Source organism: Callithrix jacchus, chromosome 10, assembly GCF_049354715.1.
Source record: "Callithrix jacchus isolate 240 chromosome 10, calJac240_pri, whole genome shotgun sequence".
Lineage (NCBI taxonomy): Eukaryota > Metazoa > Chordata > Mammalia > Primates > Cebidae > Callithrix > Callithrix jacchus.
The window spans coordinates 24,974,560-24,987,046 of record NC_133511.1 but is presented as its reverse complement, the minus strand read 5'-3'; the positions used below and the strand labels follow the sequence as shown (position 1 = coordinate 24,987,046).

The following is a 12,487-nucleotide window of genomic DNA, read 5'->3' as shown; positions in this document are numbered from 1 at the left end:
GCCAGGCTGCCCCAGGCAGGCAAATCTAATTAAAATTACCCGACCCTACAGGAGGCTGAGCTCCCTCCCTGGTCATCCCCGGACAATGGCTGCAGAGAGAGGGGCTGGTACTAATGAGAGAGGTGTGGTTGTGGGAGACAACCCTGGGGCTGCCAGGCCAGAAGCAGCAGCAGGACAGGAGATCGGGGAAGCCAGCATGGTGCTGCTGTCAGCTCGGTGTCCTGAGGTGCTGCGGCAGCCACCTTTGCCTGGGATACCTGCTTCTGGGTCAGACAGTTGCAGACATACTTTGGGCAAACACCAAGGGTTGTGGATGGTCAACCCCGTGGGAGAAGATAAAGCCATGGAGGGAAGGGAAATAAGCAGAAATGTTAATTGCAGAAAAATCTGGGCCATACTTCAAGTGACATCCATGTGGTGGCTCCCATGGGGGCGATGACCCACCTCTCTTGCAGGTTGGCCTCAGTAGGGTATGAGCCTGGGATTGTAAGAAGGGCTTTGGAACCCAAGGTTCCCATTGGTGGGATGGAGTAAACCCATCTGTTTGGTGCCAGATGCGGGGCCAGGTGCTTCCATGGGCTGTCTCATTGACTTATCAAGTCTGCTGCTTAGGTTCCATAGGGACACAGAAGCTCAGAGAGGCTAGGACGCAGTGGAGGTGGGTTTGGAAACCTAGGTTTCCAAAAACTGTTATACCACTAATCTGGGGGGTCTTTCTAAACCAAGATCTATGCTCACCACAGGCCCCTGCCCCAGAGGTCTGAGTAACTGTGAGGTGAGTCTTCAGTATGCATAGGAATCTCCTGGGATCTTGTGAAAGGGCAGATGGTGAGTCCTGAGGCCTGAGTGGGCCTTGAGAGTCTGCATTTCTAATCAGCTCCCAGGTGACACGATGCTGCCAGTCCATAGGCCATACTTTGAGTAACAATACTCCAAACAGTATGACAAGTATATGTCATCAGGTAGTTGGACAGTTTTCAGAGGCCACATTACTCCCTTCCCTCATGCTCCCTGCAAAAGCACAAGCCCACTGCACCTTGTGCTGGTTAATTATAGGTGGCTGTGCAGCCTTATCTCCCCACTCCCAACTTCTATGGCCACTGGCTGTTCCTGGAAGGTCCTTTCCCACCACATTTCTCCACCTAGTGGGGTCTTTTACTCAATTTTTAGGGCCAAACTCAAATATCGCACCTCTGTGAAGCCTTCCCTGTTGCTCTGACCACATAGCACTGGTTTCTTGTTTGTACAACTATCGGTGCCTGGAGAGACGGAGGGAAGAGCCTGTACATCGACCCTCCTTCCACAGGAGTCTAACACAGCCTGCACGTAGGAATAGTAAGGATTCATTGAGACAGTGTAAAGAAGGAAGGGTGGAGGAAAGGAGGCCCACCCCACACTGGGGCTGCTAGCTTGACCTTTCTTAGAGTCTCCCTGACAGGTACAGTGACCAGGTCCTGGAGTTCTTTGGGGCCCAAGTCAGAGCTCTCCATGGGCAGGCAGCTGGGTCTGGCCTGTGTGTTTCACAGGGCAGGGCACAGGTGCTGTGTTTTGTCCCTCTGCTGGGCCTGGGAGATCCCCAGTGCCAGAATCCGTGATCAGGGCCCACTGCTCTGGATTCCCAACTGTTGGTGTTAGAAGCATTCAGCTCATCTGAGAAACTAAAAATAATGCCAATGAGAATGAGAGTAACAGCCCTAATTACCAGCATTACCATAAAGGCACTGTTATTGGGGTGGCGGGGGAGGAGTCAGAAAGAAATCAATCTTCCTATTCATTAGTCCTGGGTGAATCATTCCACGTATTACTGGCATTCATACCTGCTGCAGTGTATGCCCAGCCAGAGGCGAGTCACACTTACTGATGCATGTGAACATATAAGCTCCCACAAGGGAGGGAATGTGAGCAAGGCTCCAGCCTCAACACTGAGTGCAGACTGGGGCACCTCTTCTTAGTGGTTAAAGATAACTAAAATCCCTGCAGGAGTCTCATTCAAGCCTATTCTCAGGTGACAGCATCTTCCTCCCCAACCATGTACAAGAACGGAAGTTTATCAAGGAGATAGGCCTTTCCCTGAGCCCCATCCCACCTCTGCAACATTCAAGACTCAGTCCTGGATGCTTGGGGCAGATGCAGAACAAGATTAAGCAAGCTGTCTGCTCTCAGCAGAACCTACAGTCACACCCAATACCTATTGTTTAAAAGCAAAGACTACCATGAATCCAAGTGGGGTCCAATAACCAGCTGCATCAGATTTACCTGGAACGCTTTTTTAAAAAAATGCATATCCCTCTTCCTATAGCTTGATCTACTGATTTGGCATCTTTGAGCATGGAACCCAGAATCATGTAAAACACAAGCTCTCCTTGTGACTTTCAGGCCTCCTAAAGTTTGTGGACTGCCAAGTCCTAGAGTGCAGTCAGAGGTCCAGTGCTCCAGTGGGCTTGATGGAGGGAAAGCAACAGCGGGGCACAGGGTGAGGAGAGGATCCTGAGGCAGCTGTCTGTTGGCTTCTTGGCTGAGCAGAGGGTTTCTGATACCCATTAAGGCTTATCTCCCTGGTTGAGATAGGGAGTGCTTCTCTTGGAAGATGCTGCCTAGGCCTCTATATCCCTCCATAGATATTCCCAAAAAGCTAGAGTCACTGTGGCCAGCTGGGGGTTTCTGGATTGACTAGAGAAGGAAGTGGGCTGAGGGAGAATAGCTATTGGCCATGATCTCTGTCGAGCCCACCCTTAGGCCTGCATTCTCATCTCTCATGGCTGAGCTGGGCCTGAAGCTGGTTGAGGGCTGTGGACACAGCTGAAGTGTCTCCTACCTGTACACAGCTCGCTTGTCAGCCTCCAGCTGGGCCTGGGGGTCGATGGGGGCACTGGGCACAGGTGTGCTGGCAGCAGCTGAAGGGGTGGAGATGTGGACAGCCTGGGCCTTGGAGGGTGGCTGGGTGGTTGCTGTCATCTGCAGAGAGAAGAAAGGGGAGGTGGTGGGTTAGCATGGCCAGGGTGCTGGTCTCCAGGCTGTAGTGTGAGGTCTGCCTTGGCCTGTGCTGTACCCGGAGGAGAGCACATGGGCAAGAGAACTGTGAGCACACAATGAGCATCCATTTGTATGTGTGCTACAGTTGGAAGAAAATCAGGCTTTCTTCAAATGAGCATGTTCTAGAAAACAATTTCGGGTCATCCAAAACTAGGAGATGCCCAGCACATCTGAAAAGAGATGACTCTTAATGCAAATGTGGTAACCTTTGCCCAGAAGTAGAAAAAAACAATAGGATGAACCCTTTAAATTGTGCTTACAGATGGTTTGGACTGTGATACATTGTTTTGATGACTTTGAAAAGTAGAAAAAAAGGAAGCTGAATCAGCTGCCATTTGGACACAGGTTTATTTATTCCCTTTAATGCAAGCGACAGGCAACACTTCGAACACTTTTGACTGATGACTGAATGGCTCTCCAAATCTGGTTTACTGGCCATGTGAAGATAGGCATACTTTAGTGGGTAATGGACAGATTCTTGTTCTTGGCCATAACTAATATTTAGAGCAGGGGTTTTAATAATCTGTGACATGTTTTTGAAGGTGTCCCAAGGCCTGCAATTTTGTGCCAACCAGAGCAACTCCTTTTAATATTATCCATTCTATCTAAGGTTTTGTTTAAAGAAATGGTTCAATGGTTTAAGAAATTTTTTTAAACTCTTATTATGGAGTTTCGTGCTTTTTTATTTCCTTCAGTCAAATAAATCTCTAAAAGTGTGAATGATGATAAGCCTTAACTGTTCTCTTACATCACTGCATCCATAGCACAAAGGTAGCTCTACCCACGCTGTGTTGCTGGGCTGCATGTACTTATCTGTGTTCTCCTCTGAGGACTTGTTCACTCCTTCATCCCCAGCTTCCAACTGGCACAGTCTTATAAAAAGGTTTGACGCTTAATCAAGGTATTTGCGGGTAAAATGAGTGAGTGAATAAATGAATGAACATGGCTTGAACGAATCAGATATTTTACAATTGCACAGCTCATCATATAAATCTAGGTCCCTGCTTTCTGGAAGAAAAAGTATTAAACTTCTATGAATACAAGCATTGCTGGTGCATATATCCCCCAGACATTTGCATGTCTTCTTCATTTAGATCTCCGCTCAGATGCCACCTCTTTGGAGTATGTATAGCCCCTCTGTCTGCCTTTTGCTTTATTTTTCTTCATAGCCCTTACCATGACCATATTCTATATTTACATGCTTATTGATTTTCTCTTCACTCCCAGCTAAAACTTAAGCTCATGGAGTGATTGCAGCAGTTGCATTCCTAGGACCCAGAATAGCCTGGTACTAGTAGGTGCTCAATAAATATTTGTTGAATCAATGAATAGATGAATCATGGGTGGTGAATGAGGTTGAGACTGTAAAAGAGATGTACCTGCTTTCCTAGATGGTATCATTGTTTATAATACCATCTAGGAATCAAGAAATACCCTTGCCACTGCTGGCTGATCCGGGGGAGCCTTTCCAATCTCAGTGGGTAAGAGACTAGACATAGCATCATGGTGTCTGGAAGCCAGAAGACAACTTCTTGAATCCTACTGTCTCCTCTATTAGCCTTTGACCTTGGGAAAATTCTTTAACTTTCCTAAGCTCCTATTTTCTCATCAGTAAGCAAATTGGTGACTTTTTGGGATCCATGAGTATTAAGGAGGTGCTGTAAGAAAGAAAGTAGAAGCAGATGCTGTTCCAATTTTCAAAATAGAGAAAGATAGTGAATTATGAAAAAACTACAACCCAGTAATCTTCACACAAATCTGGGCCAGATTCATCCCTTCATTCATTAATGCAGCGGATAATTTCTTCAGAAACTTCTTGAGTCCCTGCCATGTACCAGGCACCGTGCTCAGCACTGGGGTCACAAAGATGAGTGCCTGCTATCAGAAAGCTCAGTTTGTGGATCTGACATGATCAGTAAGCTTGCAGATCAGGAAAACATGGTGTAAGTGACCTCAGCAAGGTATTTCCCACGATAGCCTTGCAGAAAATGTGGAGAGAGGCAGCCTGGTGGACAATTGCATGGATTAGCAAACTACACCCAAGGGATGACAATTAAAGGATAGATGTCAGCTTAGGGCAGGTTTCCAGAAGAGCGTCACGTGCTTCCTCCTTATCCTCTTATTCAGCACTTTAATCAGTGATTTAGAGAACATCTAAAGAAATGCTCAAGAAATTTATGAATGCCGTGAAACTAGAATCCAAAAGATCTTTACAGATTTTGGCAAGGGGCTAAATCTGATAAGATTAATCTTCATCTAATAAGTTAAAATTTAACACTTCTAACATTTGGACCAAGAAAAATCAATATTGAAGTGCAGAGAAGGAGAGACATGGCTTAGTAGCTGTGTTTTAGTTGACAGCTGGCTCACTATATCCAAAGTGTAATGTCTGTCAAAAAAAAATCCAACCTAAACTAGTGCTAGCTGAGGATGCATTAGCAAAGGCATCGTTCACAGCACGTAGAAACTTCCGGTCCTGCACTACTCTGATTAAACAAGTACATGAAAGTACGTTCAAAGCAGAGTCAGCCAGGATGGTAAAGGGATTCTGCGCTTCACTGTATGAGGAATATTTGAAGGAACCTGGAAGATATAAACAAGGTTTGGGGGCTGGGGGAAACATGGGAGCCCCCTTTGAATATCTGAATGAGGGGATTTTATTATATCAGTTCTGTATGACTCGAAGGGCCAAACTACAAACAATGCATTAGATCTGTAACAAGGAGACAACCTAAATAATACCTCTCCAAGCCTCCAATTCTCTAAGGCTGGAGTGGGCTGCCCCCCTCTCCAGGTGAATTTCCTGCCACTACAGAGGCCAAGTAGAGTCGGACTGACCAGCTGGGCCACCAGGGAGAAGATGGGAGCTTCAGCTGGGTGGCTTGGTTACATGACATCTGAAGTCCCCTCCAACTCTGGCAGGCTCAGACACCATGAGGGTGTTTTAATAATCACCACCCACCACACAGCACTGCTGAGAGGCTCAGATTCGACGATGTGTAGTATGTAAAAATGCTTTGGAAACTCTAGAGTGCTTCACAGATGGAGGAGAGGTTGTTATTATTAAACACGAGATTTCCGGAATGTACTTCTGCCATAAAGCAAGGCACAGCTATGTCTGCACAGCTCGTTTGAGGGTGAAATGTAGGGGGAGCAGTGTGCTCTGCTCTGCCCACTAGGAGTGAATTTCCTTGTGTCCTTGAAGGAATCCATGAGTGGCTTCTGTTAGCTGAGCTCCTGAGATGAAGAGGGTTGAAGGAGGTGCTTCTTTTCCTCCCACCTCCCCCTTCCTAGGCAGGACTTCAGGGAAAGGTCGGGCGGAGGGTCCATTTGGGTGAAAGAGAAAAGCTCAGAATAAAATGTAAATCAAAAGCGGACACTTGCCAGTGTCCCAAGAGGCCCCAGCTGAGAGGCTGTGACTGGCAGAAGGACGGGAAGAAGACAGCGGAGCTGGTCTGAGGAGGACGATGACTCAAATTTATGTAGCTCATGGGGGCCAAGTCAGCAAACTGCATTTCCTGCAGGTTGGAGAATGAGTGTTTATCCCCAAATAGGTTTCTTTTTCTAGCCAGAGACATCCACTTCCCAAGAACTGGAGCTCAAGGGAGAGGACCTGCAGCTGTCCACAGGGTTTGGGGGCCAGGAGGATGGGATAACTTGAAGTAAGTTTTTTGGGGGGATGTTACTGGGCAGCACAGCCTAAAGAGTAGGATCAGCGTAGACCAGGGCAGGGTGCAGCTATTAAGCAGTGGGCTGGAACTGCCTTGTTCTGGCTTGTAAAAGCCAATTGATAAATTTTTGGAAATTTTGCAAGCCGGTTGACATGACATTGGGAGCTTGAAATTAGCCATGGTGGGAGCATTTACACCATGGAGACTGGCAATTCGGCAAATCAGGGCTTACCCCTGCCCTCCCCTTACCCCACTCCCAGAGAGCCAGTTGTTAAATATTTACTAGCACACCTCTAACTGCGGTTTTTCCCCAAGTAGCTTTCTTCCATTCTTTGTGGTCTGGAGGGGAAGACACTCTTCTTACCCACTCCAGGAGGCCACCTGGTGCATTCACAGCTGGTCTCAGAACTGGCCACTCCAGATTTGGAGCTTTTCTCCAAGGAGCCCTCAGAGCACTCTGGAGACCCTACCTTGGCAGCCTGCAAGGGACAGGGGCAGGTAGGCCATCAGTGCAGGCATGGAGGACTGTTTCTTTTCAACCAGGGGAAGCTAAGGCACAGAGGAGGGACAATGTGGAACAATGTCCTGAGAACTGCCTTGGAGACCAGAAAAGCCTCAGAGAATGGAAAGAGCAGAGGAGTCAGCCCTGGGTTTGATACTCCTCTGTCAATTATTAGCTACGTGTTTTGGAACAAGTTTCTTGACCTCTTTGGTTTCCTAATTTGTAAAATGCAGGAGATAATCCTCACTCTACAGGTTCAGGCTGTGCGGATTAATCAAGAGAACCAGACAATGGCTACTGATGGGGCAGGAGGCAGCATTCCCTGGGGAGGTCCCTGTGAGCTGTGATGCTGTGCCAGTACCTACACATGTGCTAATAAAATATTTCTGGGCTGGGTGCGGTGGCTCACACTTGTAATCCCAGTGCTTTGGGAGGCTGAAGTGGGCTCTGCACTTCCCACGTCCTCTCTTGGCCTAAGGTTCTTTCTTGGGGCAAAGACCCTGGGGCCATCACCTTCATACACTTCCCTCCCACAGGTGCTATAACCACTGGACTTCTCTCTGCCATCTAACCAGAACCAGTTCTGCCTTAAGCTTGCAGCTAAGGAACCCCTGCCCACATTCTGGGTTTGAAGGTTCCTTCTTTTCCCATCCTAAAAAGGAGTGGGAAGAGGTGAGGGTTGTCAGATGTATGTGCAGGGGTGCAAAATCTGAGTGGGGCTGAGAGATCCAGCCACACTGGCGGTCTGGCCTCCTACTCATGAAAATGTGTAGGATATTCTCCCTGGTGTGTTTTAAGGGGTGCTGGGAGACATCGTACCTGCTCTCACTGACACCCAAAGCCCCCACAGATGCTTCTTTTCTGTTAAGCATCATCTTTTTCCACTTGCAGGGCAACAGTGACATGTTTTGTTCTAATAAGCTAATAAAATAGTTCTGGGCTGGGTGTGGTGGCTCACACCTGTAATCTCAGTGCTCTGGGAGGCTGAGGCAGGAGGATTGCTTGAAGCTAGAAATTCAAGACCAGCCTGGACAACAAAATGAGAACCCATTGCATAAAAAGTAAAATAAATTAGCTAGATGTGCTGATGTGTGCCTGTAGTCTCAGCTACTCAGAAGGCTGGGGCAGGAGGATTGCTTGAAGCTAGAAATTCAAGACCAGCCTGGACAACAAAATGAGAACCCATTGTATAAAAAGTAAAATAAATTAGCTAGATGTGGTGATGTGTGCCTGTAGTCTCAGCTACTCAGAAGGCTGGGGCAGGAGGATTGCTTGAGTCCAGGAAGTTGAGGCTGCAGTGTGCTATGGTCTTTTCGCTGCACTCCAGCCTGGGAGACAGAGTGATACCCTGTCTCTAAAAACCAAAAAAAGAAAAAGCTTATGTAGGCTTTCATGTCTGACAATAACCCTATGCAGTAGGTTATCATCATCTCCATTTTGCAGTTGAGAAAACAGAAACCCACAGAGGGCTTTCTGACTAATCACACTATGTGAATGGGAGCATTTAATTACTTTACTTTGAAGAAGAGAATGGGAAGATTTTCCCCTCTCTGTGAAAAAACAGGCAGGCGGTATAGTGGGGCTCAAATTAGAATGAAACTTCACCCCACCCCCCATGCACATGTTCTAAGTCTCTATCTAGTCCACCCCATCCTCACTGCTGGTCGCAGTTTGTCCCTCTCCCTCAACAAACTTCTCCCCTACAAGTTCAAATCATTTTCCCAACAATGATTGTACCAGAAACAGTTCTCCCATGCAGAACCCAAGTAGGAAGGCACAGCTGGTTTATTAAACAGAGGTGGCTCATTGCTGGGTTGACTTCCCTCCAAGGCTACGAGGAGCTTGGAGACCTAGGGCCCAGAGGAAACCTGCCTGCAGGGGCTGCAAGCCTTCTGGAGCCTGGAGGCCTGAGTTTCGTTCACCTGCTGCCTCCTGCAAGCTTCCCTTAAGAATTCCTCTCTTGCTCATGGGAGGTGGGAGCAGATGGTGTAGAAGGGGGGCTGACACCAAGGTCTTTCCAGCACCCATAGAAGATGGTTGGCACTGGGGAGAGCAGAAGCGTTGGTTTCAGATAGAGCTAGTTTTGAATCCCACCCTTACCACTTACAACCTTAAAGATGTAACTTTACCTTCTGGGGCTTCAGATTCCTCACCTGAAAAATAGGCAGGGTGCTTCCTACCTCCCACCACCATGGTGGGCATGGCTATCTCCTCCAGTGGATGATGGCAGAGCATCTGGAACTGGGTCAGGCTCCTCTGCCCCAGGCTTGCATGGCCCTCACCAGGCTGCTGCGACCTGCTTGCTCACTTGCCTCTCTTCCTCACTAGACTGTAGGATCCTTGAGGGCAGGACCAGGGCCTTCCTGTTTACTATCATAGCCTCAGTGTCTGGTAGAGAGAGTATCTGAAATATCTGCTGGATCAGGAGTGACTGGCACGGAGTGGGCGAGTCCGGTTGAATGCTTCCATTTAGCTGCAGATTTACCTCCTTGACCCAGAATCCTTGGACCACACAACTGACTGGGGGAAACTGGGGGTCAGCCCAGAGCTGGAGACGATGGGACAGAGCACGATGGGACAGAGCACGATGTGCTGGGGATGAGCCTCTACTTTGTATTTGGCTCTCTCCTGCCTGTGTGATTTGGGCAAGTTACTCAACCTTTCTCAACCAGGGTCCTCATCTATAAAATGGGAATAATTATATTCAAGGTACAGGGTGTTCAGAATTAAATGAGACAATTATATCCAAAGTAGCTGGCACTCAGTAGATATTCAGCATATGGTGGTTATTGTTAATATAATCCACACAGCCTACAGCCCACACCCTGAGAGCGGGCTGCTGTTGTTTCTCTTGTGTGGGCTGCCCTGGGGGTCCTGCCAGTATGGGTGCTACCCCTGCTGAAAGTACCCATTCTGCATAAGCTCCCTGGGAAGCAGGCAATTGTGAGTTCAAGTACAGGAAAAGGGGGCCCCTGGTGTCGCAGAAGGTCACATTACATGTTACCAACTTGGAATTGATGCTCAGAGGAAATGAGTCACTTCCCCAAGGCAATGACTCAGTTCTTCTGGGTCTCAGTTTCCCCATCAGGTAAAAATGGAGCTATTAATATCTCTTCCCAGGGCTGCTATGAGACCATATGTGAGGGTGCATTGCAAGCAGCAGATGTCGGCCAACCATGGTTTCTAAGCAATTCTAATGCTTCCTTTTCCTAGATTTCTCCTTTGAACCAAATCCAAATCCCACCCCCTGTTCAGATCCTGCCCAAGTGACCCCACACCTCCCATGCCTCCCCCAACCCCTCCTCCACATAGTCTTGCTTGTTGTGACTATTACACCCACACACCCCAGCCCCCACAGAGTCTCTGTCTGAAAACACTGACCCCCTTAGGCTGCCAAAACCTTGTGTTCTGGCCCCCTGGGGCTGCCCAGGCCTGGCCCTCTAGGGGCTGCTGGCACTCCCTCCAGCTCGGAGCAAGCCGGGTATGGGATCAGTTTCCTGGCAACCAGGAGGGAAGCCAAGGACCTGGGAAGAGGTCAGGGCTTGAGGCCACTTAGTAAACATCAAGTTTGGCCTGAACAGGTAGGAGGCAGCAGGGGGCATGAACAATGTTGAGGGTCACAGCCCTCAGGGCGCTCCAGATCTGGGTCTGCTTAGGTGAGTTGGAGTTCGGGGATATGTCCAGTTTAAAGACATGGGTGGCCCAAGCAGCCAGAGAGGCCACTGTGCACGAAGAGAAGAAAGGCCCAGCAGAAAAGGAAAAAGAGAAGAGTCTTCTTTGATGAGTCAAAGCAAAAGAAGGTGGGTCCCCATATGGTCCCTGGGGTGTTGCCCCCAGGGGCAGAGGGATCCTTTTGTTACAGTCACAGAGAAAGCTTAGGGGAACTTTGAAAGATGCTGAAAACTGCTCACGGACAGCCTTGCTACCTGCACAGCCCTCTTCCTCTTACCCCATAGCCTCAGACCTACCCATGGTTGCTTGAATGCACCCGATTGTGGCCATCTTCTTGCCTTTGCTCCCACAGCTGTCTCAGCAGGGACTGTCCTCATGTCCGCTGCAGCCTCCCTCCCATCCAGCTGTAGCTTCAACCCTCCCAAGAAGCCTTTCCTGATTCTCCGCCCTCCTCAGACCTACGCAGACTGGATTCCTGCCTCATCTGAACAACTGCACCTCAACACCTGCAACAGCAGGCCCCTTGCCTATCTCTTGAGCAGGCTGGACTCGCAGCTCCATGCCTGCCTGTGGTGCACTCCCATGTGTTAAAAGACCGAAAGAGGCAATGACTGAGTGATACAGTCAAGGCCTCAGGGGTCCCAAAGTGGGAGAAGCCAAAGAAGGCTCCTCAAAATATTCCCCAACCCAGTTAGCCCAGGGAGCCGAAGGGCCAGCAGCAGAGCCGGGCAGCCCAACGTAGCTCAGAGGCTCTCGGAACAGAGGGCCTTGGTCACCTTCATTCTGATCCTGGGCCAAGTGGATAGAACAGACCACAGAAGAGTTACTCAGTGGTGTACAATGGAGTTTCAGTTAGTTAATTAATTTTAAAAGGGTTTGTAAGTGGTGGTTTACAAAATGTGACTCATAGAACATTTGCTGGCCCTAACTGAATTTCCTGGGCTGTCAATGACAGGAGGTTAAGAGAGAAAAGCTGTTCCACTTCCTGGCTTTGTGCAGTTTCCTGGGAACTGATGCCCCCTGCCCATCCCATCGCTTCCCTCTGGAAGATCCTTTCCTTTTCTAATAGTCCCAAACCAGCGGTTTCCAATAGGTCCTTTTGAGGGCATGCCAGAATCCCAGTGTGTGCACAGCTGTGTATGTGTGTGTGTGTGTGTGTGTGTGTAAGTGTGTGTTCATAGCGGGAAAAACCTATTTGACATGACTATTGTGTTCCTAATAAAAAGTAATTAACATTCAATCCCATCTGTGCTGCCAGAGATGTGCGGGTGATTGAGTGAAGAATCAAGTCGGGGTGGAGGTGAAAAGGGGCCGAGGAACTCCACTGTGCTTTTTGTACCCACACTCTCAAAAGCCTCCTAAGGCAGGGAGGGCAGGTATTCTCATTTTACAGACGCAGAAAATAAGACTCCGAATGGACTGTAAGCTCCAAGAGGGCAGGAACTCTGCTGATTTCGCACCGGAGTATGCAGCACAATGTCTGCACGGTCCACAGGAAGCACTCAATGTTTATCAAATGGATGAGTGAATGAAAGAAACAGCTACGAAATTACTCGCCTAAATTTGTATAAGTCATCAATAATGAAGCTGGGACAAGGCCTGATTCCTG

General features: G+C 48.5%; 1 protein-coding gene across 11 annotated transcripts in view; it reads right to left on the bottom strand.

Moving 5' to 3' along the window:
• The window catches only part of PKNOX2 (PBX/knotted 1 homeobox 2), a 270,089-nt gene that overhangs the window by 63,477 nt on the left and 194,125 nt on the right, over window positions 1–12,487 (bottom strand). For 7 of the 11 annotated variants that reach the window (XM_009007059.5, XM_009007057.4, XM_035264997.3 and 4 more), the window contains one exon: window positions 2,816–2,955. The exons of the other annotated variants lie outside the window; for them this stretch is intronic. In XM_009007059.5, the coding sequence (XP_009005307.1) occupies window positions 2,816–2,955 (140 nt within the window). The remainder of the gene's footprint in view (window positions 1–2,815; window positions 2,956–12,487) is intronic. 11 annotated transcript variants of the gene reach the window in all.